At 40.0% G+C, this 24,481-nt stretch overlaps 2 protein-coding genes across 3 annotated transcripts; one reads left to right on the top strand and one right to left on the bottom strand.

Annotated features, from left to right (window-relative positions):
• Positions 1–1,800: 1,800 nt before the first annotated feature.
• LOC119919357 (RNA/RNP complex-1-interacting phosphatase-like) lies at positions 1,801–9,679 on the top strand. The gene is made up of 9 exons (XM_038739761.1): positions 1,801–2,142; positions 2,896–2,971; positions 3,073–3,204; positions 3,281–3,404; positions 4,420–4,480; positions 4,553–4,599; positions 4,684–4,759; positions 4,862–4,981; positions 7,682–9,679. The coding sequence occupies exons 1-9, from the start codon at positions 2,105–2,107 to the stop codon at positions 8,109–8,111; spliced, it is 1,104 nt and encodes a 367-aa protein (XP_038595689.1). The 5' UTR covers positions 1,801–2,104; the 3' UTR covers positions 8,112–9,679.
• Positions 9,680–14,346: 4,667 nt separating this feature from the next.
• LOC119919356 lies at positions 14,347–22,996 on the bottom strand. Of its 2 annotated transcripts, XM_038739760.1 has the most exons (5): positions 22,367–22,996; positions 20,275–21,315; positions 19,906–20,061; positions 16,798–16,890; positions 14,347–15,561 (listed from the first exon to the last, which is right to left on the bottom strand). In XM_038739760.1, the coding sequence occupies exons 2-5, from the start codon at positions 21,073–21,075 to the stop codon at positions 15,250–15,252; spliced, it is 1,362 nt and encodes a 453-aa protein (XP_038595688.1). In that variant the 5' UTR covers positions 21,076–21,315; positions 22,367–22,996; the 3' UTR covers positions 14,347–15,249. The 2 variants fall into 2 exon arrangements, with proteins under 2 accessions (XP_038595688.1, XP_038595687.1); XM_038739759.1 differs by lacking the exon at positions 22,367–22,996 and having other exon boundaries at positions 20,275–21,386.
• Between the last annotated feature and the right edge of the window lie 1,485 nt (positions 22,997–24,481).

The raw sequence follows: 24,481 nt of genomic DNA, 5'->3' as shown, positions 1-24,481 counted from the left end.
TTTTAAAAAAATCTTTTATCATTCTCATTTTGTGTGGGATTTTTTTTTCTCTGAATATGTGGGGAATCTGAATAAATATATAAAATTAATATCTTTTGATAAACTGTTTTGTAAATGTCTGGCCATTTGGTATAGTATCACAATAACCCCCCCCAAAAAAATCCACCTGCTCTTATTAATGTGTTGGAAAGTGGATTTACATGATATGCAAATCTTTTTTAAACAGAAAAATTGTAATTAAATAAAAGCTTCTATTTCTGTTGAAGCTTGTAAAGTTTCATTGTGATTAGAGTACAGTTGAATTTGTCATCTCGCCTTTTAACCAGAACAAAGAAATATGATCTCACACACTGGCTCCCACTATATTTTAGAATCGACTTTAATTACTTTTAAAGCCCTGCTGTATCTCCTTTTAGTCCCATATGCACCAGCTCGTACCTTGAGATCCTCGGGCGGAGGTCTTTTGTTTGTTCCAGACTCTCGACTGAAAACCAAAGGGGACAAAGCGTTTGCTGTTATTATTAAATTACGTTTATTGGCATGAATGTAATAACAACATTGCCAAAGCATCATATATACACAACATAAGAACAATCAGCCCCATACATTTCATTAAACAATTAAAGCGTAAAGTAATCAAAGTGTATGTGTGTTTGTGTTTAAAAAAAAAGAAATATTAAAAGTTAAAATAAAATAAATAAATAAAACAGTAAGCGTGTGTGTGTTATAAAAAATATATTAAAAATAAAATAAATAAACAAAACAGTAAGCGTGTGTCGGTGTGTGTTAAAAAATACAAAAATATTATAAATAAGATAAATAAATAAAATAGTAAGCGTGTGTGTTTGTGTGTTTGTGTTAAAAAATAAAAATATATTAAAATAAAATAAATAAAGAAAACAGTAAGCGTGTGTCAGTGTGTGTTAAAAAATACAAAAATATTATAAATAAAATAAATAAATAAAATAGTAAGCATGTGTGTTTTGTGTGTGTGTTTGTGTGTGTTAAAAATAAAAATATATTAAAAATAAAATAAATAAACAAAACAGTAAGCGTGTGTCAGTGTGTGTTAAAAAATACAAAAATATTATAAATAAAATAAATAAATAAAATAGTAAGCGTGTGTGTTTGTGTGTGTGTGTTTGTGTGTGTTAAAAAATAAAAATATATTAAAAATAAAATAAATAAACAAAACAGTAAGCGTGTGTCAGTGTGTGTTAAAAAATACAAAAATATTATAAATAAATAAAATAGTAAGCGTGTGTGTGTATGTGTTAAAAAATATATATAAAAAATTAAAATAAAATAAATAAATAAAACGGTAAGTGTGTGTGTTAAAAAATATACATAAAAAATAAAAATAAAATAAATAAATGAAACAGTAACGTATGTGTGTGTTTATATTAATAGACAAAAAAATAAAGAAATCAGTATCAAATGTAAAAACAAAACAATTACTAAAATATCAAACGATCAAAATAATAATAATTTGAAAATCTGTACAATTATTTGTCAGTCTGAGGTTCCACTGGTTGTCAGACATATTTTGCAGCAATTATTTCGCATTTTTTTAAACTTTATTTTAACTGTTGTCTTGTTTTCACCTTCTGTCTTATTATCTATTTTATACGCATTTTATTGTCTTTGCACTTGTGAAACACTTTGTAACATGTTTTTAGAAAATAAAGATTATTATTGTTGTTGTTGTTGTTGCGACATCTAGTGGATTTTTCTATCACGTGGCTAAACGAAGCGGGGGGGGGGGATTCACGTGACGTCCACTGGTGTGGTTGCGTCATCCGCACGCGACTGCAGCCGGCTGTGCTCCGCAGACAGCCGGTGTGCAGCAGCAGCAACAGCAGCAGCAGACTGACTGTCTTCAGTCCTGATCAACATGGAAACCGGCGCTCAGATAGTTTGCTGAAAGATTCAGAGACTCTTTCTGTGCGTCCGGCCGGAGTTTACAGAGAAGCAGCCGATCACAGAAACACCAGTTTGAACCTAGAAGCATGCTAGCTGCGGGCTGAAGCTACACGTGGTAACTTTCAGCTCTTTTCAGGGTAGTTCTGGTAAAAACGGGCTACGGTAGAGGAACAAGTTGGAAATGTCTCGATACCAGAAGAAAAACGGGATACCGGACAGGTGAGCAACACAAAGCCACACCTCTCATCTGTAATGTTGAGCTAACTTTCATTTTGTAGAGCTAAGCACTAAACTCCTCTGTATCTCCAGGCTGATAGTTGGTCTGAAGTTTAATATTCAGACTGGGAAAATGTAGAGGAGGCATTAAACTGACTGTTTCACCCTTTTTAAAGTAGTTAAATAACCATTAAATGACGAGGATGTTATTTTCAGCATTTCATCCTGTTGCTGTTGTATTTTGTTGTCTGACCACATTGTTGAAAGGCCCCGGAAACTGGAGAGCTCAATCGATACTGATACCCTATCAAAATGTATTTAACATCGACACATAAACACTTGTGATGAAGATTTGTGTTTGGGACATTTTAATGTGTAAAAATAAACACAAATACCCCAGCACTGGATGTTGCTGATCCACCGTACCTACAGATCTGTCAGCTAAAACCAGTGATTGGCCTGTCTTGGTTTGCTCTTCCAGAAACCAAACAGCTCCTCTTTCACCTGAAGACGTAAAATCTTTTAAAAAGTCCTCACAGATAAAATGTTTAAAAAGGCGCCTCAAACAGCTGCTCGCTGTAGTTTCTATCAGACAAACAGCAGGAATTAGAGCATCTTTTGGGGACTATTTTCAGCGGCGGATGAATCCACGTGTGCTCTAGTGAGTATTTGTGAGTCAGAATAAACTACAGCGTGTTTACGGGGATGAAGGAACAAGTGAGGCTCACTGGTTGTTTTGTTTTTCCTTCCCTACAGGTGGCTGGACTACAAAGCTGTTGGGAAAAGACTTCACGGGACGCGTTTCATTGCCTTCAAAGTGCCGCTGAAACAGGTAACAGGAAGTTTAATTGTTTAAATCTTTCTTTTGCAGTCGTGTTTGTGAGTGAGCAGCGAGTTTACAGCTGCTGATGACCATCGGTGTGCTTTCTCTAGTCTTTGAACCGCCAGCTCCCGTGTTCTGATGTCTTTGGTCCCTGGGAGCTGCGGGACACTTTGAACAAAGAAAACTTAGACCTGGGTTTGATCGTTGACCTGACCTTCACCACGCGCTACTACAACCTACAGGTAAACACACACACACACACATTTTATTATATTACATCATATTTAAAGTGATATAAACTCTGTTTCCTGTGTGCAGGACTTACCGGAGTCGCTGCTGTTTGTGAAGATCTTCACAGCTGGTCATGAGGTTCCCAGCGACGATACGATCCTCCGCTTCAAACGTGTCGTACGCAAGTTTCTACGAGACAACGCAGATAACGGTGAGAAACGCTGCTGCTAGAACGAGGCCGTTATTCGGTTATTTAAAGGTGTTATTTCCACTCGCAGTGGGGAGGACACGCCCCCTCTCTCTCGCTAAGCCTAAGGGCAATTTATACTTCAGCATCAAATCTATCCTGGCTCCCCGAAAACTGTGACGCAGGCCGCAAGAACTGTGATTGGTCGTCTTTGTGGCATCACATTTTCTCCTACGCATTTCCAGCCATACCTCCAACGTGATCCGCTCAGTTTCAGTGGCCACCGTTTGTGGTAGCCTGCACCAACGAAGAAGAAGAAACTCAGCATCAGTGGAACCCCTCCGCCAACCTGGCGGTGTAACTGCAGAGCGACGGCTTAATGACGGCGTTTGCCTGGAGTCCCGTTAATGTGAAACACTCGCCTGCGTTCCCTTCGATCGCATCGTGAGCAAAAAGCTTAACGAGCAGAGTCTAGAAGGCTTTTTTGCCCTCAGTTTGGTCTTTCTGGCTACATGCAGTCTGCCTGTAGGAACCGGATACAGGGGCTGCTTTAAAGTACTTTACAGTTAATAATTCTCACAAAACGATGCATCAATCAAAAGATAAAGCAGCAGAGGAGAGAGCTCGCTGTGCTGATATAACAAAAACAACAGCTCTATTAAGGAAACATGTTTTTACAATAAGTAACTTTCTAGAGGAGCAACAGCTTTATCACATTTTACACCTTTTTTCAGCCGCTGTACCCCGAACACTTCATGTGTCTGGTAAATAGCACGAGACCACAAGCAGCTGAAGTCTTGTTTCAGGTCGACACACAGAAAAAAGGGATTAGTGTCGGTTATTTACAGGAACTATTTGCTGCAGGAGAGAGACATTTAGAGAAACTCCTGGTTTCTACTGAAGCTGGTTTCACACAGAACTCCTTTTTATATCTCCTTGAAGTGAGAGTACAACACTGTGTGTGACTGATGAACTAAATCAGCCACAGCATCTGACGCCGGATGCACCTGACACACATTAACTGCCTTTTCTTTTCCAGACAAGCTGATCGGAGTCCACTGTACCCACGGTCTGAATCGCACCGGCTATCTGATCTGCAGGTGTGTGCAGTTTGAACCCCACAGTGGTAGTTTGAACGTGGATAGTGTTTAACAGCTGTGTCTGACCCGCAGGTATCTGATCGATGTCGATGGGATGGATCCTAAAGAGGCTGTAGAGTGTGAGTACTGACGTTTTAGTCTCCTGTTTGAAGGTGCGTCGGGCTCGTTCCTGAATGAAAAGTTTAATGTCCTTTTGTTCTCAGTGTTTAACTCCTCGCGGGGCCATGCCATAGAAAGACAGAACTACCTAGAAGATCTACGGTGTGGACCGAAGAGGAGGTACTTCAGACATATTGCATACTAAAACACAACTGTCTGCTGTGGATTGATTGGACTGCGCAGGATGTTTATTGGTCTGCGCCTTGTGACCTTTTTAAACAGTAACGACGGGATGGAGGAGTCTGAGCAGGAGCCAATGAGAGGCCGCGCTACACATCGGCCGTTAGACTCTGACGGCAGAGACGAGAGACGACCACACTTTAATGACCCCTGGTACCACAGGTAGGGACAGCCAATCAGACGACAGCTTAAACAAAAATGTGACCGTCTTATTTGTATAGCACGTTTAAAAAGAACAGGAGCTCGAATTTCATTCTGCTGTGCTGGTGGGTAAAAAGCCTTTGAACCTCCACACAGTCGTAATTAATAAATAAAAAGATTAAAATAGTGAGAAGCCTTTAGGGGAGTCAGAGCCTGACTGACCCAAGACCTTCATGTTCCCCTCAGGATGAACTGTAGTAACTTTACTGATCCTCTGACTTTCCGTCTAGCGCCATCATCAGGTCAGCATGTTAACAGGTGCGTTTGACTTCATGCGGCGTTGGCTTAATGTGATGCATGCTGGACTTAAAAGAAGGCATGCTGGCTAGAAATCCTGTCCGACTTTCGCCGGCGCTGCAAAACTTCACCATGTCACATGACACTGAAACCTCGCGGGAGCTTTTCTCCTGCTGCACGAAGTTAGAACAAGTATTTTTTATTTTTTATTTTTAAATGCCGCGAGATCAGTCGTTGTTTTAAGCTCACGCAGGTAGAATGTGTCCGATTCGACGGCGCGGTTTTTAAACCCCGCCCCTGCTTCTCACGTTAGACTATCGCCTAATCACCTAATGTCCATCACTTATGACCAAACACCTGAAGAACTGATGACCCAGATGGCACAGTAAATATGTAGCTTAGCACAAAGACAGCCCTGCTCTATCTAAAGGGAACAGAAGCACCTACCTTTAAAACTCACTGATTCACCTGTTATATCTCGATTAAGTGCAAAAACGCGGATGTGACAGTTTCTTGGCAAGGGAGTCTGAATTCCTGGCAACCTCGTGGTGACAACAAGACTCCAGGAAGTCACTGATTTAAAATACAACCACAATAAATCAAAATCAAATCAACTTAATAGTAGACCCTCATGTCCATATTATCAATCTAACTCCTTCACATCGGGATGAATTAGTGAACTAGCGTGTTAGCATGCTAACAGAATTTAATGAGCAGTAAACCCGGGTTTCCAGCGGCTCCTTAAGAAGTCTTAAATTAAATAAAGGGAAATGAAGGTGTCTTAAATTTCCCCTAAGTTTGCTGCATGTACTAAATTTGCAGAAGGTGCGTTTAATGCTGGTGGGGAAGATCGTCGCTCACAGTGGCCCACCATAAAACATTTGATTAACCTGTTTACCTCTGTGTCATCTCTGCCCGGAAAGTCCCGCCTGGCTTTGTTTCCCTGTTTTCCTTTCTGTTGTTTTAATAGTTTATATTGAGTTTAAGAACAGCATCGCACGAGTTCTTGTTCACAAACGGACACAATCAGTTCACCAAAAACACGTTCAATGATCGGTGCTGTTTGAGCTCGTCTATGTACAACACTGTACAGACATGTCATTTCACAATACTGCGACCGGTGCATATATCCGCCCAAGTAGCTGCTGTAATGTGTAAACAGCCTGTGTCATTTACCTGTGGTAAAAATACTGTAATACCGGCTCTGCTGCCAAATACAGCTTTGTTCATTATAAGAGCTTCCTCGCATCTGTCTTCTATCAACAAAATAGACACTTTTGGGTCTTAAATTATATGTGTTGACGTCGTAAAAGGTAAATTATATGTGTTGACGTCGTAAAAGGTCTTAAAAAGTTGTTAAAATGTTTCAAGAACCCTTTAAACACTTCATTTCAGTTCAGTTCTCAGTGTTTACCACAGGATTTTAAGAGACTAGACAGTAAACAAAGTTGTGCTCTAATAAACTATTTGATCATAAACCCATTGTAGAGCTATAAATGGTGATGAAATAGCATCAAAAGTCAACAAATTTATTTATTGTTTTTCTAAAAACCCTAATTCAAAAAAATTGAAAATAGAATTAGTAATTTCCCTAACATTTTATTTATTTTAATAGATTATGTAATATGTTTTATACTTTCTGTGAATATAATCCAGTTAATCTTATTTCCATCCTGTACAGACGCCTTATTTTGAAAACTGGACGTTGTCACATGTGTTTCCTCCTCGCGCTAAATTCATCCAGTCCGACCCAGTGTGATAAATAATGTTGTAACATGAAGACTTCACAGCTTCTCTTCAGGCAGGACTCTCTGCAGCACTTGTCTTTGTAAAGAGACAAACTGACAGGATAAAGTCTCTAACCTGCCGTCAGCTCGCACTGGTCCGTTTCAGTGGATTTACCATAAAGGCTTTAATACGTGTGCATTCCAGATTTAGGCGCGGCTAGCTTAATCACCTTCTCCCAGACGAGTGACGGAAACAGACCGTTAACGTTACCATAGTTACCACCAAGCGGTCGCCTCGAGTCGGAGACCAAAGTGTGTGAGTGTGCGAGCTCACAGCAGCGCCCACAAAACACAACGTTAGAGGTCTGAAATGTTATTATGAGATGTGTAAAATATTTGCGGTTTATTTTAAAACTATGGCGGAACAAATTAGACTGTGGCGGGCCGCCGTGGTCTCGTTAATTAATGGGAAACACTGATTCTGCAGGTTATAAACCTTAGTGTGGGACACATCGACATGTTGACCTGATGATGGTGCTAGATGACTAAAGTTATTACAGTTCATCCTGAGGGGAACATGAAAGTCTACATTTCATCTCAACCCAACAGCTGCTGAGATGTTTCAGACTGGACCAAAGCGGTGGACCCACTCACTAAATTATTCTTACATCCTGTCGCTCTGTTTTCCCTCCCGCAGGTCTTTCCCTCCAAGAGAAGAAAACCCTCGCTCACATCGCCATCACCATCCACACGACGGCATTCTTCCCAGTCCGCCATTGTTGCCCCCACCTCCTTTCTACCCTCCCACGGGAGCCCCTTACTCCCCGCATCGATGGACGCCCCCTCATCCTGACAGTCAGTGGAGGAGACCCCACCGCTCAGAGGAGAGCAGGTCCAGACATCCTCCAGCAGAGCGGGACTGGAATCCATCTTCTCGCTGGCAGGAGGACAGAAGGAGAGCTGCTCCCCCTCGTCTTCCTCCTCCCCTCCCCCGCTACTCCCCACGCTGGACCAATGAGTCAAACGGCCTCCGAGACGGACCTGAGGATGAGTGGGCCGCTCCCAAAATGAGACATCAACACAGATATTCACACAGAAACAGAGCCGACACTTATGACAACTACTAGTCTGATCTGCGTTGACAGAAACCAGGACCTTCAGTATTTGGATCGAGTAGTTTGTGAAAAATAAAGCGTGTCAGATTTAGGATATTTAAATGTGTCAGACACATATTTAAGCATCATGTAGATAAATCTAGCGTCCAGCTGAAGCTAACGAGCCAAGAAGTACGGCAGACAGTTGAGACGTCAACGTGCCTTTTTCATCAAGTCAGTCGAATGTTGATCCCTCTGTGCTGAGGAGAAGAACTGTTGACACGTTTCCCTGCTTTATATTTCAAGTATACATTTTGTAGCATGATTTGATCGCCCTCCGTGCACACAGTTAGGGCTTCAACTAACGAATATTTTTACTGTTGATTAATCTGGATGTTATTTTCTCGATTAAGCGATTAGTTGCCTGATCTATAAAACATCTGAAAATGTTCATCACAGTTTCCCGGAACAAGAGATGAGGCGTTCAAATGTACCATTAAAAAAATGTTGGCGTGTAGAACCAGTGAAATTTAGACTTGTGTTTTGAAATTGACTTTTAATAATTGATCGATCGTTGTAACTGATCATTTTCTGCTGATTGACTAATCGTTTCAGCTCTACAGGCGGCCCATCAAGGGGTGAAACGATCGGTCGATTGACAGAAAAATAATCTGCAACTATTTTGATAATAATTTTAATACTTTTTTCAAACAAAAGACGGTGGAAAACTGTCACTCGTTCTTTGGCATATTAATCTATAATGAAAATAATCAGTTGTTGGAGCCCTAAACTCTACAAACTGGTGGCTACTCATTGACAAGGATATGATCCCTCACCGGCTTCCCACCCACAGTGTTAAAACTGGGGATTTCACTACCAGGAGTTGAACTTGTGTGTGTGCGTCACCCTGCCGCTGGTGTCAGACTGTTTTAATGGACATGTTGTGTGTTTTTGTTTTCTACCATGTGGACTTTCGGTCAGGTGTGACCTGGTTTAACTGTGGCCCCGTAGAGCGAGATTAAAGTAAATGGAAACCGTCTCTGACGTCTCTGCTGATTTCATCACCATGTTGGAAATGAAAATACAAAAAGGATGTTGAGAAGACTTAGATCAGTAGTAGTCGGGGCTCACATGAACATCCAAACAGGTTCTGCTTGCTGTCATCTTTCCACCTGGTCACACTGGATTCCTTCGAGATGTAAGTGATGGGGGGACGAGATTCAGAGGCCGGTTGGTTCACATTTGTGGTTCAGACTTGAACGTCTCAGCAGCTGTTGGATGGATTGTGATGAAATCTGGTTCATCCACACAGGATTTACTGTGATAACATGTCAGTCCTCTGAATTTTCATCTAGCGCCATCATCAGGTCAACATGTTACAAAACACTTTGATTTATGACCAAATAACTGTAGAACTGATGACATTCCCATCAGCCTCAGCTGCACGCTGTCTTTACTGGAGACTGTCCTCACCAGAAAAACAACATGTGTCCGTGGTCGGCGTTGGGCGGCCTGCGGGCCAAAACTGACTTTGATGCCAGCAAAAATAAATAGTGGCTGGGGCTGAAATATGTAGATCTCAGTCATGACAGCAACAGTTACTCAAATAATCATGTCCTCTTTAGTGAAAGTGTGATGTTTTTTGCAGCAATGAGTTTAATTGAGAGCTTTTACTGAAAAAAATCTGAAGGACATTCATAAAAAGTCTGTGGCGTGCTTGACACACGTCTGAAATAGCTGTTACTTGGCGTGAGATTTGATTCCCCTGAAGGAGAAGCGTAAGAATTTCCTCTGCCTGGAGATGCTGAGGAAATGACGAGCTCCAGAGGTAGATGGATGTGGATCAGTTGCTGGGACGCACATGCTTTACTGTGAGCATGAGAAATATTTGCAGTATGTGGGGATCAAACACACAAGCCTCCTATCAAGAGTCGCACTAGTGCGCACTAATGACTAAGCTGGACAAGGGCGAGTTAAGTTGATCATGTGATCATGTTCTGTCCTGCCGTATAATGGCTTGAAAATAATTTGCCGAGTTATTTGCCGACCCCTCATGTAGGTCGTTTGTACAGCACGTTATTTTCACACATTAATTGTTGCTGGACCCAAGTAGCCGAAGTTATTTTCAACATTACTGACTTTTGTCACGTGACTCACTTTATTTACTTTCTTTAACCCAAACCGGCGTTTTCTAAAGCTAACCAAGTAGTTTTTGTCGCCTAAATTTAACCAAACTGCGACCCTTTCACATTGTTAACCACGCCTTGTCAAGTGACGTAGGACTTACGCAACGCAGTTAAGGTCCAGTAGCCTGAAGGGAAATGCTCTTATGTGTCGTTTTAGGAGGCATGAACAAACTAGTGCTAGCTTGGTGGTTTACTGCTAATTAGCTAATGTTAGCATGCTAACACACTAAACTAAGATGGTGAACCCGGTAAACATTCTCACAATTAGAAATAATTTACTGATCCCTGAGAGGAAGTTTTTTGTTACAGTTGTTACAGAGAAAGAGTAGAAATAATAATAGAAATATATAATAGTGCTGAATAAACCAGAATACTGCACATCTTCTCAGTTTGATTCTCTGCAGGAGTCGACGAAGACTTTGACGGCCACAGGCAGGAATGACTTCCTGTGGAGAGAGTTTCCCCTCTTTCTAACTTCCTCCTCAGGTCTTTCACACTGGCTAATGGCTGACTTGACCCCTGCACACTGGTTCCTGGCTCATTGGCTCCTGGTAGGTTCCTCACAATCTTCACCTTCCTTGTCTGTTCTTTCCTCACTTCCTCCCTCAACAACTGAAATGATGACGTGGCATTGTTAGGGTTATGTGGAGAGCGTATAGGCTAGTCATTGGAAAAAGAAATATTAAAATTTTGAGTACACATAATTCAGTTAATGTTAGGGCAATATGTGTCACTTGGTGCTGCATGTGGCACTTCTCACGCCAGGACCCTTCCTCCTCTCGGGCTCACGGCGATGCACAAATATGTTTGGAACTTTATCAACCCTTAAGACCAGCTCTCCCAAACTGCCAGCTCCTGCAGCAAGCAACCAGAAAGGGAGAGGGGTCGTAACAATATACACACACACACACACACACAGTACATTTATACACACAGTACTGTGGAAAAGTTTAGGCACGTGGATAAATGCTGTTAATAATCTTTTTAAAAATGCACGTTGATTTATTACAGTTCTAAATTTAAAAAATGCAAAATATACAGAAAAAGATATCATCCTATGTATGTTTAAACAATTACAAACCGATGATGATGGTGATCAAAGATGTAGGTTGAAACCTGATCATGTAGCACGGCGTCTCCCAAACGATGGTTTCCAGATGTGCTGCCAAACTCAAAGAAGCACAAAGAAACGGTCTGCGTTGAGGACCGTAGACAACGTGTAAGGAAATTTCCATCCAAGGAAATTTACCACAGCAGATTGAAGACACGTCATGCTTGTGGCCTTCACAAAGGGACAATGTCCAGCAGTGTCATCAGCTCAGAGCTGCAGAAAACAGTGGGACCCTGGAACTCCCGTCTGCTGTCTGAGAAGCCTTCATCACGTTTACATTTATTCACTTAGCTGACACTTTTATCCAAAGCGACTTACAATTGCTATAGAGGTTCTGTTCTGCTATCAGAGATGGGTCACAGTGGGGAGTTGAACCTGGATCTCTCACACCAAAGGCGTGCGTCTTATCCACTGCAGGGCCTAAAAGCTAAACTATGAGCATTCACCAGCCATTTGGCTGATGGACAAGAACGTTTTGCAGCCTGCAATGATTTGGATATTATTTTACACATATATTCAACTTATACAGTGATGTTGAAGATGTTAGGCTTGTGATTAGAACTATAAACTTTGTTCTTCATATATATAAATAAAATAAATAAATTAACTCTCTTCTCATAGGAAAAACTAATGACCCAATTGTCCCAGCTAGGGTGTAAAATTTCCCGCTACATGCTTTAGATTTACGTTGCTTTTGGCAAAGTCCTTTGTCTAATGATAAACAGATGCATGCAGACTCCCTCAGAGCAGTGAGTCTGATGGTGGGGAGGTTTCAGGGCTGAGCGATGTCACTGGGTGGATTCTGACAGCAAAACACATGCAGTCCACATGCCGTGGGCCAGAACGCGGTCAGTTTGCTTTGCACAAAAATAAAAAATAATAGATCTCAGTCATGACAGCAACAGTTACTCACATAACAGCTTCCTCTTAAGTGATTGTGCCTCTAAAATAAAAGGGCAAGAACATCTTTAGCAGCAAGGCCGGAACGCACATGCAGCACATGCTTTATGTGAACATGTGCAAAAGTGTCCTTTTATTCAATTTGGGAGGAAAAAATAAAGGAAAAAAAATATCTGCAATAAAATGGAAGCAATTGAGTGTCCCCTGCTGTACCGACTGAGCTAAACATGCACATAATTTAAAAATGGTTTGACTCATGGGGCTTCATAGAACGATGATAGAGAAGGTTCAAGAGGTGAATTTGTGCATTATACTTTGTCAATTAAAGCATAACCAGCATAGTTCAAATGAACAAAATGACTCAAAAAAAAATTAGTTCATTTTAACGAACAAGTTTTAAAGACTCGATTCTGTAATCGGATGTCCAAAGGTGTCCACACGGGCGAAGCATCACAAGTAGGCCTACTTTGTGATTGGCCTGTTATCCATATCACACCAACTAATATGGTACACAGCAGACAGTGTACGGCCTACTTCTGCAAAAGCACTCCTGATGTGAACTTTAATAGTCCATTAAACAGTATAGTACAATAAAAATGCTTAAATCAAACAGTAAACATATGAATTACAGAGATGGAAATTTGCCACTGTGGCTGGTGGATCCTAAAATCTACCGGCCACTTTATTGTTTTTAACCGGCAAATGAAATAAATACAAAAAATATCTACAATACTTAAGCATGTTTATTTCATTAGGGTAAAGTCTTAAGGAAAACCACTGACATTTTCTCTTTCTCTCTCATGCAGAAACATGCACCATCACAGGAACCGTGAACTGGTGGAAGTTACATTTAATGAGTTGGGAAGATTGAACAAAAGCCAAAACCATTGCTCCTCTTCCTGTCCTCATGCCCATCCCTAGTTTTATGTCTCTGCTGCTCATCAGCATCAGATTCTGAAGTTTCAGACGTGCTCCTGAGCATTCCCGGAGGCCCTCTAAGCCAAATGCTAGCCTATATAGATCTGGACAACAAGGGTGAGGTCATAATCCTCTATAGAAGGACTGGATAGCTAGACAGTCAGCAGGTCACACAGGCTTTTAGATGTAAACCTCCTGTCACTCCTGCCCGCCTCTTTAACAGAGTTCAGCAGAGGCGGGTACGGTAAGAATGAGGTCGACCAGGCTTTTGACAAGTCTAAACACACGGCGAGAGAGTGCCACATCCAGATAAAAAAAAAAAAGAGAGCACAGGAAAAAGCAGTCCCGGAAGATACGGTTGCCCACGGCAGCAGTGGGAGATTATGATGATACACGTTAGAGGTATTTAAAGAGTTATAAATCCCCTACACTAGGGAGTTAAAAACACTTTTCTCTTCAGTCTCTAAAACACTCCTCCCTGTCTCTGCATGATCTGCTAATAGCCTTCGTTCTCACAGCGCTGGCACTTGAAGACCAGGGTGTGTGTGGCTGTATTGATTCAAACAAGATCCTAGTTAATGAACACAGGATGTAACCATTGTAGCAAAATCTTTTCTCACACACTGCTCTCAACATTGGAACAAAAAAGTTAGAAATGCATGGATTTATACACAGACACATGTTGGCCTTTACACACTGAAAAAAAAAATCCTTTGGATTTACTCGATTTTAATGTGTACATCGGTCCCACATGATCAGAATGTGGCTAACTGACATAATTTTCCTGTTTTTCCTCAATGAATTATTGCTTGTCAAACCAAAATAATTAATTCATATTAGACAGTTTAAAAGAATCATGTTGACTCAACATGTTATTTGTCAGTTACTATAATGCCATCATATTGTGTAATGTTAATGTAAATCCATGATGTCCAGGGTACCTGATTATCAATTGTAACTCCAACTTGATTTCTTAATGCTTATGTTACTCAAAGGAATTATGTACCTTCAAGGTAATTTCATTATGTCCTATGTATCTGAGATAGGTCTGTAAATCTTACTTGATTTGGTAAAGTTTATTCTATCTAAATGTATTGCAGGCATCGGTTCGTGTGTGCAGATATTTGCATTGACAAAAAAGGCTGACTCAGAGTTTTGCACTAAACGTTCGTTATATTGAACAATACAAACTTTATCCAAAAAGAGGACTGCAGTTGTGTTTGCTGATTTCAACTGTTACAAGTTGTGCATTCCTAGGAGCAAATACAAAACATGAATAAAACGTTTCCCTTAACTAAACCAAATGTCTTGTGTTCAAATGTTGCTGGCACTGAGGGCCTATTTTTTAGAGCTTTTCTTAGAAGGTTTACTCCCACACCTACATACTCCATTTTCTCTGTGCCAACAGGTAGCAGTATTAATTTACAACAAACAAAGTAATCAGTTCTTCCTGAAGAACGCATCTAAACCTTGTATTCACAGTTGTCAGAGGATTCAAAGCAACACATACAATATATTGCTAAAGTTTTTAAGGTGACTCCAAGCAGCAAATGGAATTAACATTTTTAACAGTCAACAAGAGTAAATGATAAGGCAGTGCAAATGGTATAAGATGCCTTTGACAACAATTGAAATGTCTTGTGTCCTCATGTTACAGGCAGTGTAGTCTCTGACGTGCCTGTATTTTGGAGCAAGTGCTTTATTAGACAGTTTACATCCGACCCTGCATACACCATTTTTACTGTGCTAACAGTATATCTTTATGAAAAAAAGTAAACAACACTTCGTAAACATTTGTTTTGAACTAAGGAACAAATATATAGATCTCTTAACCTTGTATACGGAGTTGTGAGAGTATTCAAAGCATCAAATACAATATATTGCAGAGGTTTAAGGTGACTCAGACCAGTAAATGAAAATGTTAACAACCCATTTTTAAACAGTAATCAAGAGAAAATATAAAGCAGTCCAATTGGTATAACAATATCAAAGTTGTCTTTGACGACAATTCAAATGTCTTGTGGTCTAATGTTGCTGGCACTGTATCCTGACCCTTTTACTGAAAGAGCCGGTTTTTTAGAGCCAGTGCTTTGTTAGAAAGTTTACTTCCATCCAGTTCCATGAAAATCTTTTGGACTACCTCGAAGGTGTACCGAAGGTCAGCAGGGTAACTCAGGTTTAAGGCATAAATCAGTCCGAACAGCATGGCAACAGCTAATGCTACCGTATCCAGATCTTGCAACACCTTGATGCCTTCAAGGACGATTCCAATGTCCTCTGGTTCATCACTTGAAGCATGTTCTTTAAGAACAAAAATCCCAACAATGGTGTCTTCAATAGCCTCATTTATGGCGTCTTTATCCATGCCCTGTACCAAAAAGACAAAAGTAAATGACCCATTAACAAGCGCAATTGAGAAAATGATAAATAAATATGAAACTGGATTAGGGTTAAAATGTTGGATTTATTTCACAGACACTTAAATATAATAGCTTCTTTTCACATTTTTATTTATTTGTTGTTTATTATATGTTGAAATTTCAATATCATAATCGGCTATACATTAACTCATTGGGAGAAAACTGGCAGTTCTGTGTAAAATGAGACGTTGAGCTCCCCCATATTGCCAAAATGGCGTGATCCTACTTTTACAAGATTCGACTGTGAGAATCAGGCTACACCCATCGAAGCATAAAATCTTCGACTATTTGGGGTCAGCCCTATAGGCAACATTTTTTTTTTCTTTAGAATACACAAAATGAGTCTGCTGTGCAGAGCAGGGGGAACCGGAGGTGAGAGTCCAGAGGGCGATTGGTTGAGCCGCTCCCTTGGAGGGCAAAAAAAGTTATTTCTTGCTGCTTGCCAACCGGAAAGCAAGTGATACACTGTTACTATGGTTTTTTTACTTTTGCATTGCCAAAATGCTGGATGATAGTTGTACTTTCTGATGCACTAATCGAGAAAGAGAAAAGCCTGAGCTGTGTTAGGTGAGGGATTCCCCACAAGCCAAACGTAAACATTACGACAGTCGAGCAGCAGCAGGGCGCTTTTTGACGATAGAAATGAGGATCGGATGCTGTAACATGGATTCGAAGTGCCGACACTTGCAGTTTGTGTTCATATCTTTCTTTTTCTTAAATTGAGAGGTGATCCAAATAAATGTAAATGCTTTTGCAGCGTCTCTACAGGGGAGTTGCGGCGTGATTTGTTGTGTTGGTTTGTTGTTTTGCCCCCAGGTACCGCAAATGTCATGTGACTGAAAACTATGAATAGGCCTTGTACAACTATTTAAATGTGTTCATTATGTTGTTTGGTGTGGCCTACAGTTTCCTGATTAATTTTAAAATATAGGCTATTTGACATTTTTGATCTTTATTTAAATAAAGCATTAGAGTCTATAGTCATGTCTCAATTTTGTTAGATTGACCAGTAACCAAGAAACATTGTATTGATTTTATAATGGTATAAAACTAAAAATGTAATACATCAAAATAATAAACACATTCTCTCAATCAATTAATAATTTCAGCTCAAATGATCAAGGAGAAGGACAATAGAAGAGTAGAAGATAAGAGAAAAAGTAAGCACCAGTTCATGTACATACCACATATTCCCGCACAAGGTTTTCTGGATCTTCACCCATGTAGATACAGACTCCCTTAATGATACACTCTCGTCCAGTATCTACATCATCACACTGAAAGGAAACGTACTTAATTATTGTCTTCATGCAGCTCTTCTGCTTTATTTTAAAGTCAACTACTGCTGTAAACTGTCATAAGAGAACATATTTCTCTGAGAACATAACAGCAGGGTCCCTATTATGGTACAAGCCTTTCTGTGAGCTCTAAATCATGCAGGAAGTAGATTGGCAGGAAAGAGGAGGTAGAAAAAACTATGAAGATAAATAAGTAAATTAGAGGTGCTCGGATCAGGGTTTTTTGGGCCGATCACGATCACCGAAAGCAGTATCGTCCGTTACCGAACACCGGGTCTATTTGAAGCCTTTTATTTATCATGTAGCATTATACAGTAGGATGAAACGATTACCGATTTAACGATAAACCATGGTAAAATTCCCGACGGTTATTATTACCATACACATTTTAATTACCATGATAACCGGGTTCGGTTACCGCACTATTATAAACTCACAGCAAACACTGTCCAGCATCAATCAAAGTAAGCGACAGTCTCCCAGAAGCAGGTGCGCATGTGCAGAACGCAACGTGGATTTGTTTGGGTCAATGACAACACGGCAGAAGACAACACTGTGGAGATTTTTCAGTCGCTCTGAAGTCTGGTCATAGTTTAGTTTTTATGAGAGTGCTGAGGGAAACTTGATTGAAGCAAATGAGCTTATAGTGAAAGCAGGGTGAGTTAACTTTTAGCTTTGGTTTGTCTGTCTGACTTGCTAACAGTTTGTAAACTGAAGCTCTCAGTGTTGCTGCTCTTGTAAAAATGCTACAGGTTGTACTGTTGCTGTGTGCGTCATGTGTCAGCAGACTTTATTCGTCAACTGCATATGATAACACATTACAGAGTTCAGTCAACTAACCAGCATATTCATTCATTTTAAATCCAGTCAAATTAGTTGTAAAAGTGTCAGGAGAAACGCTGCAGACTGCTTTGTATTTATGGCATTTGTTGTCTTCTAAAGACTTATTTGTTTTCATGTAATTGAGCATGAGGTCATTGCATTATCTACAGAATATAAAATCTTGATAATGCACACTTAGATGGTTTTCATATGTTTAAAAAAAAAAAGAAAAAAAAAGTATTGGCTGTTATTTTATTGTTTATGCAAACAAAATGTTACTTTTATTTGTAGTTTTCAATATAAATCTTATTGAAATGGTTTCGGTGTGTGTATCAGTACATTGTGATCTTTTTCAGAACATTTTTACAATAATGTGATAATACTGATAACCGTGATCATTTCGGTCACTACAATTGTGATCTGAAATTTTCATACCGTTTCATCCCCATTATACAGTATACTGTGTATTTGTCATCTGTTAATTTTAGGACTAATTAAATGAAGTATCATGAAATGACAACTGTTTATTTTATTGCCAGGAAACATGGGCAACAAATTCCACTCCCTCTCTCTTAGAGACTTAAACCATAGCAGCCTTTGCCTGGTTACTGCAAACATTTTTTTAGCTTAACAAATACAGCTTTCCTGTGAAATAAACTACAAAAACAGAACAAACAGCATCTTTATAAATTTACTTCAACTATAAAAACTGCAACAAAAATTTTAGGAGATAAAGGAGTACAGGCATCATGAGTCGATGATAAACTCTGAAACAGCTGCTTTTTGTTCTGGAAAGCTCAGGCAGGTTCTGTGGGTTTTAGGGGGTAGAGAGAGGAGTAGAGAGAGGGAGAATGGGCTACAGAGAGGAGTCATAACTGTCACTATTGGGATTTGAAAATAAGGGAAATTTAACTAAATAAAAATGTTAATTCCATATTATACTGTTAGTACTTATAGTTACTATATTCATTATAATTTGGTTTACCACTAGTATATGCCTAATATTATTTCAGTGGCTTGTTTTCATTAATTAAATCCTTGTGCAAGAAGCACAGTCTACATCTAATGTTTTACATAGGCCTATTGCCACTGGCTTTACCAGAGAATGTAACACTTAAAATTTTATTTTATTTTATAAAGGTTAAAAATAAGGGAGATTTATAGGGAAACATTTAACGGGAGGATACTGGCTGAGAACAGAAAAAAAAGGCGGGAGGGTTGACATGACAGGAGTAGAGCGGACTAATGTGAGGCTACATCCACACTACTACATTTTTTAAAGACAGTTAACGATATACAATCGATTAAGATTTTTTTAACTTTTTGCTTTGCATGACTGATAAGACCGAATCAGAAAGCCAAATGTGAGTGTCTGTGTGAGTGTTTTTAAAGTCCTCTATTTTTGCCCACGGGGTCAGCACGTTTTCAAACTTCTCCGTTTTAGGTCTTCGGATTTGCCGGTTTATCTGGACTTGAGGCGGAAATGTAGCAAAAGCTCCCCGTTTTAAATCAGGTGATTGAGTGGTGCCTGAGCTGCTAAAGGGCCCTCTCTCTCTTTGCATCAGGAAACTCACACTGAAAGATCAGTCACTCTCTCTGATGCGCTGTGGGTCAAGACAATTAAACTCTGGTAGTGGGCAGGCATGTGTGTGTGAGATGAGCACAACCGTGACAGTTTCACATGATCCTCCTGCTTGTTGCTCCGCTTGTCTGATTGCTGCTCAACTCTCATTGTAAATGATTATCTGGAGCACATCACTCGCTTCCTGTCTGAAAAGGACTTTGGTGCTAGCTAGCTTTGAAAACTGCTTAGACTGCGTAGTGAAACCATTTTAGCTGCCGTTGAAAATTTGTCTGGCGCGTATTGCATCATCTGATAGGCTTTTCTGATCTGCCTTTTTAGAGACCACTGATCAAACTAGTTAAAGCAATTATCGGCCGATAACGATTGGTGAACGATCGATCGGAGAAGCCTTAAAGTAAATAGAAGAAAGGTTAAAACTAAGACAACAAGATGAAAAAGAAATGCACTTACAGTTTGAATGCCAATAAATTATGTGGCAACTAAAACATTCTACCTTTCTTCCAAATGTCTTAATGTTTTTCAAAAAGCAATCAAATTCCTAATGTTTTTAAGTTTTCCCATGACTGTGGGAGCCCTGTACCACTTACATCTGCCATTTGTGCAATGATTCTTTGTAGCCTTTTCCCTAGCTGTCCTCCTCTGTTTTGGAACAGCCTCATCAGGTTGTCAGAGTGGAGATCCAGCTGAGACAGGAACTTGGATTGAAGTGGGACGGTGGTGATTCTCTTGAATTCAGCGTTGATCTGAAAACGGGTAATAAGCACAAAGGAATCAGGTTCAAACTGTAGACATCCAGGAGAAAGCCACTATCACACATTCAGCAGACCACGACAGTCTAGGAGGGAGATAAAGCACAGACAAATAATATACAATCAGGTATATTAGCAATGTACCAAGACTGTCCTTTTATCAACAGCAAATGCAAAATGAAAATACAGCATGAAATAAAGTCTTACCTCAGTGACGTCAAATAGGGCAGGCCACCTCGCCATGAAATCCTCCACCGTTGGTCCATCACGAACTACTTCATGTCTTCTGTGTGCAAAAGTCTTTTCCATCTTGAGTTTCACAACCTCCCTGTTGTTCCTCTTCTTTACATCTAATAGTAGAGCTTTCTGCATGGCCTCAAGACTCTCCTCAGTTTCTGCTGTTGGGTATGTCGGGCAAAAATTCACCTCTGCTCTCTTTGCCTTTTTGACACCAAAGGCTGCACTGCATCTTCCTGCAGGTTTGTTTTTTAAAGAGTTCACTGTTACCTCTGGGCAACCCAGTTTTCTCAGGTGTGTGCGGTAGTTAGATAGTTTATATTTTAAACTGGTCTTCCATCCGCCACATCCACTGCAGGACCCCTTCTCAGTTAAACATGGATGTGTCTTGATAAGACTCTGGGCTACCTGTTCCATCTCCTTATCACTGACATAAACTTTATACTGTACAATTTCCTGCACTAAACCATCAAGGATGGCTGACTTCAACTTGGGATCTGGAATCAGTACAGTGCCGTTTCGAATATAGGCTAAACTTGCCTGCTGAAGTTTTAATTCAGCATCATAGGAGAACTTAGGCACATGAAAAACAGCTGGCCAAGAAGACCGCGAGCTCGTCGACTCACTCGATGACAGTACATCTGTATCCACAGATTCAGCTGAGAGGGACGAAGAGTCACTTACAGAGGAAGACAAAGGGTTGAATGCTTGGGGTATTAGGACTGGAGAACCCATCTCATTATTATACGGCAAAGTTGGGGGCATTGCCATATCAATGACTCTAAGAGTACCTTTGTCTTCTACTTCTGAAATTGAGGTAAGGTTGAGGAACTCATTTCCAAACGGAATCCATAAATTGAAGTCGAAAATTGCCCTGAAGTCCACACTGTTTCTTGACTTCAATCATAAGGTCATCAATGGATGCAGGGAGTCCATGGGAAAGAGTCAACCTCTGAGAGCTGCCATCAGTCAAGACGATCTTAAGGATCACAGGAGTCCCCATCTTCAAAGCTGTTTATTCTGCAAGGACACACAAATTAGACATCAGACATTCATACATTTTCTATCTTAAATTCAGTGTTAAAAAGCATACTTTTCCAATTGCTTGAGTGTGGTTGGTATGCAAGTTTATAATAAAAATAAACAAATGAGAAAATTAACAAATAGGAAGATAACCAAAATAATACTGGATCACAGTTCTAATTTAGGTTTATATCGCAGAGTACGGTCTAGACCTGCTCTTTTATGAGCGCTATGAGATAACTGTTGTTATGATTTGGCACTATATAAATAAAATTTAAATACTTTAAAAAGATTATTAAAAAGACTATTTTAGACTGATTTTTGAATCACTTTTCCCCCCAAAAAAACATCACTGCAGTTCAGTATAAAGGTTATTACTGTAAATCTGGTCCACATCAGAGGTCAGTGTTAGGTAGGTAGGAATATGGTGGGTTGTTAAACTAGATGATTATATGAACTGTAATTCTAAAAGTTTCCTTTAGGTTAGACAGCTACTACAATTCTAATCATGACTTTTCCACAAAGAAATGGTGACAGGTATGTCTAAAGATTTTATGGGTTTTCCCTCTGTGAGTCACTAATGTGAGCTGGCTCAGTTTCCCAGCATGTCAGTATAAAAGCAGGATTAGCTTCAGTGGTAAGCTTAAGAGTCTTAATATTAGAAATGCTACCTCTGATGCAGAAGAAACTAAGTAACTTGAACAAAATAAATTGAAAAAAGGTAATGTTGAAATGACCTAATAAATTAAAATTTTAGACTTTTGAAAGACTTAATCATTATACAATAAAATTTCAGACATTTAAGGCTAAGGAACTGCAGACACCCTGGAATAGAATTATGAAAAAGGGTAGGTTAGAACAGTTACATAAAAAAAAAATATCTCTATATACACACACACACACACACACACACCCCTTGTTACTTTAAAATATGTGATAAAGGCAGGCAAAAGGTAAGAAGATGGTGCTGCACCATCCTCTAACCATTTAATAAAGTAGACGAAGCAAATTGTCCTGTCCCCCCCAGTTGCTAGCGCACCTTTGATTTCAATATGCCTTTTCAAAGTCACCATGCGGGTTGCTCCAATCTTGTAGTCAACAAGGGGACAAGTATCAAGGAGTTCACTGAGTGCCACGACAGTGAATGTTCTTGTGGGTGCTTGGCTGAGTTCAAAGGCTCTATAATGCTCTCTGTACCAACCACATAGCTCTTTGACAATACAGAATATACTCTCATGTAAAATGCAGATTTGGTCAATTTCACTGAATTCAGGCATTCCACCCACTGCTCTGTGGGCCAGTATCATTCCCTTCCTATATGTTATACCCTTGGTTGTCACACACTGTGCAAGGTGAACCTCAGGTGTGTCAGAGAACTTTTTCCTGATGACTTGGGCTATCTCCTCTTTGAGTAAGTCTACTGGTAGAGTGGATATAGCAGAGACCTCTAGGTCAGACTTGCTCAGAAACGGAGAGCTCAGATGGTATGCAATCATCACCTGATGCTTTGAGGCTAATGAGAGTGGCACATTCTTGAAGCAGCTTGTGTGTCTGATAACCTGCTTAAAAAAGCTATGCTTAGCCTCAAAGCGCATTGTCCACTGCCCAACAATTGGACCAAACAGCCTAATCATCTGGGGGTAGTGCTCCAAATAATGGTGTTTTGGAAGCAGCTGATGTCAGGGAACAATTCTTTGTATCTCTGCCTGTGCTCAGTGATTTTACTTTCCAAAAAAGCCAGCGAGTCATCACTATGCACAGGGGCAACAATAAGCTCTGTAATGTCCTTCAGATCCATGAGAACAAGCCACGCAGGCTCATCTTCAGGTACAAGGGATCCAACCAAAAAAGGTAAGAAGCGGAGCAAGCTCCAGTTTTCATGAGCATTTCCCCCCACCGATTTTGAGCTAGAAAAACTTTGTGACACTACATGAGGTTGTTTGTCTTGTCAGCCCATTTGTAGGGAAACTTCAGAATGGCATGTTTAGGTCTGCTAACGTGAAAAGCTTTCTTGATATAAGCACTGTTAAGCAATGAGCTAGCTCTACTGGGATTATACCCTCAAAAACATCATGGGCAAGATCAGGTGGGAGCCAAAGATGACATTAAAATGAGACAGATTTTTTGTAAAAACGCATTCCTTTTTCACTCCACAAAAACCTGTACCTGTATCTTGGGCTTGTTTGACATGGGCCTGATGAAGCTCCTTTGTTCTCAGACTGAAAGCACCAGATGCAACAGAATGTAGCTGAATATCAGTACTCTTTCCTGTGCAAAATCTGCAATAGTATTCCACCGAAAAACTCTGCATAAATCCTGCAACGCTGTGTGCCCAGGTTGTCTGCCACTACACTGAGAACTGTACCTTTAACTGACTCACCTAACAACGGGACATAAACACCCAGCTCCTCCAGAGTTTTCAGATCTTTTAGAAGAGGTTCAAAGATTTGATCATACCATAGGTTTTAACATCATCGGTTTTGATACTGATAGATAGATGACAATGATGATGAGATCCCGGAGGCAAGTTAGCAATACCAAAAACAGCACAAAGCTTGTGTTTCTTTCGCGAGGTGCCAAGCGGGTTACAGGTTTCAAAATCACACATAAAAATTTAGGATGAGATCCTTGGCTTTTCTCCTGTGAGGAGGAAACTATTTTCCCTAAATAGGGAACCATCTGTTGCTGACTTGAACTGATATGACACTCCAGAACATGTGCTCTCTGTTTTTGATGGCCCTCGACAACTTCAATGATATCCTTTCTACATAACAGCTGTTGTAAGGACTTCAATATCGGTAATATTGGAAACTGCGTTTGTTTTTAGCATCAAGAATATATTCCACTGGCTCTACAACACTGAAGTTCTCCTTATAATACTTCTTACGCTGATATGCGGTACTGAGAGGGCCACCTTTTGTATTGACCTTGAATAGGATTACCAGAACAAATTGCATTAATATTTCTCAATTATATGTTTCCGACAGGGAGGTTTCTCTGATGAAAGATCCACTCACAGGTCACAAGATAATGGAACAGGTGCAGAAAAAGTCAAATGATGGAGTTCTCCTAAAAACACATCAACAGCTGCTGGGCACATGGTCCAAATGCTCCAACTTCAGCAAAGCAGCTGCAAATCTTTGCTCTATGATCT

This window comes from Micropterus salmoides, unplaced genomic scaffold (genome assembly GCF_014851395.1).
Source record: "Micropterus salmoides isolate LMB-PRFRI ecotype aquatic unplaced genomic scaffold, ASM1485139v1 Ms_hic_scaffold_2684, whole genome shotgun sequence".
Classification (NCBI taxonomy): domain Eukaryota; kingdom Metazoa; phylum Chordata; class Actinopteri; order Centrarchiformes; family Centrarchidae; genus Micropterus; species Micropterus salmoides.
Note: the sequence above shows the minus strand (reverse complement) of the source record. Positions and strands in the feature narration are given on the sequence as shown.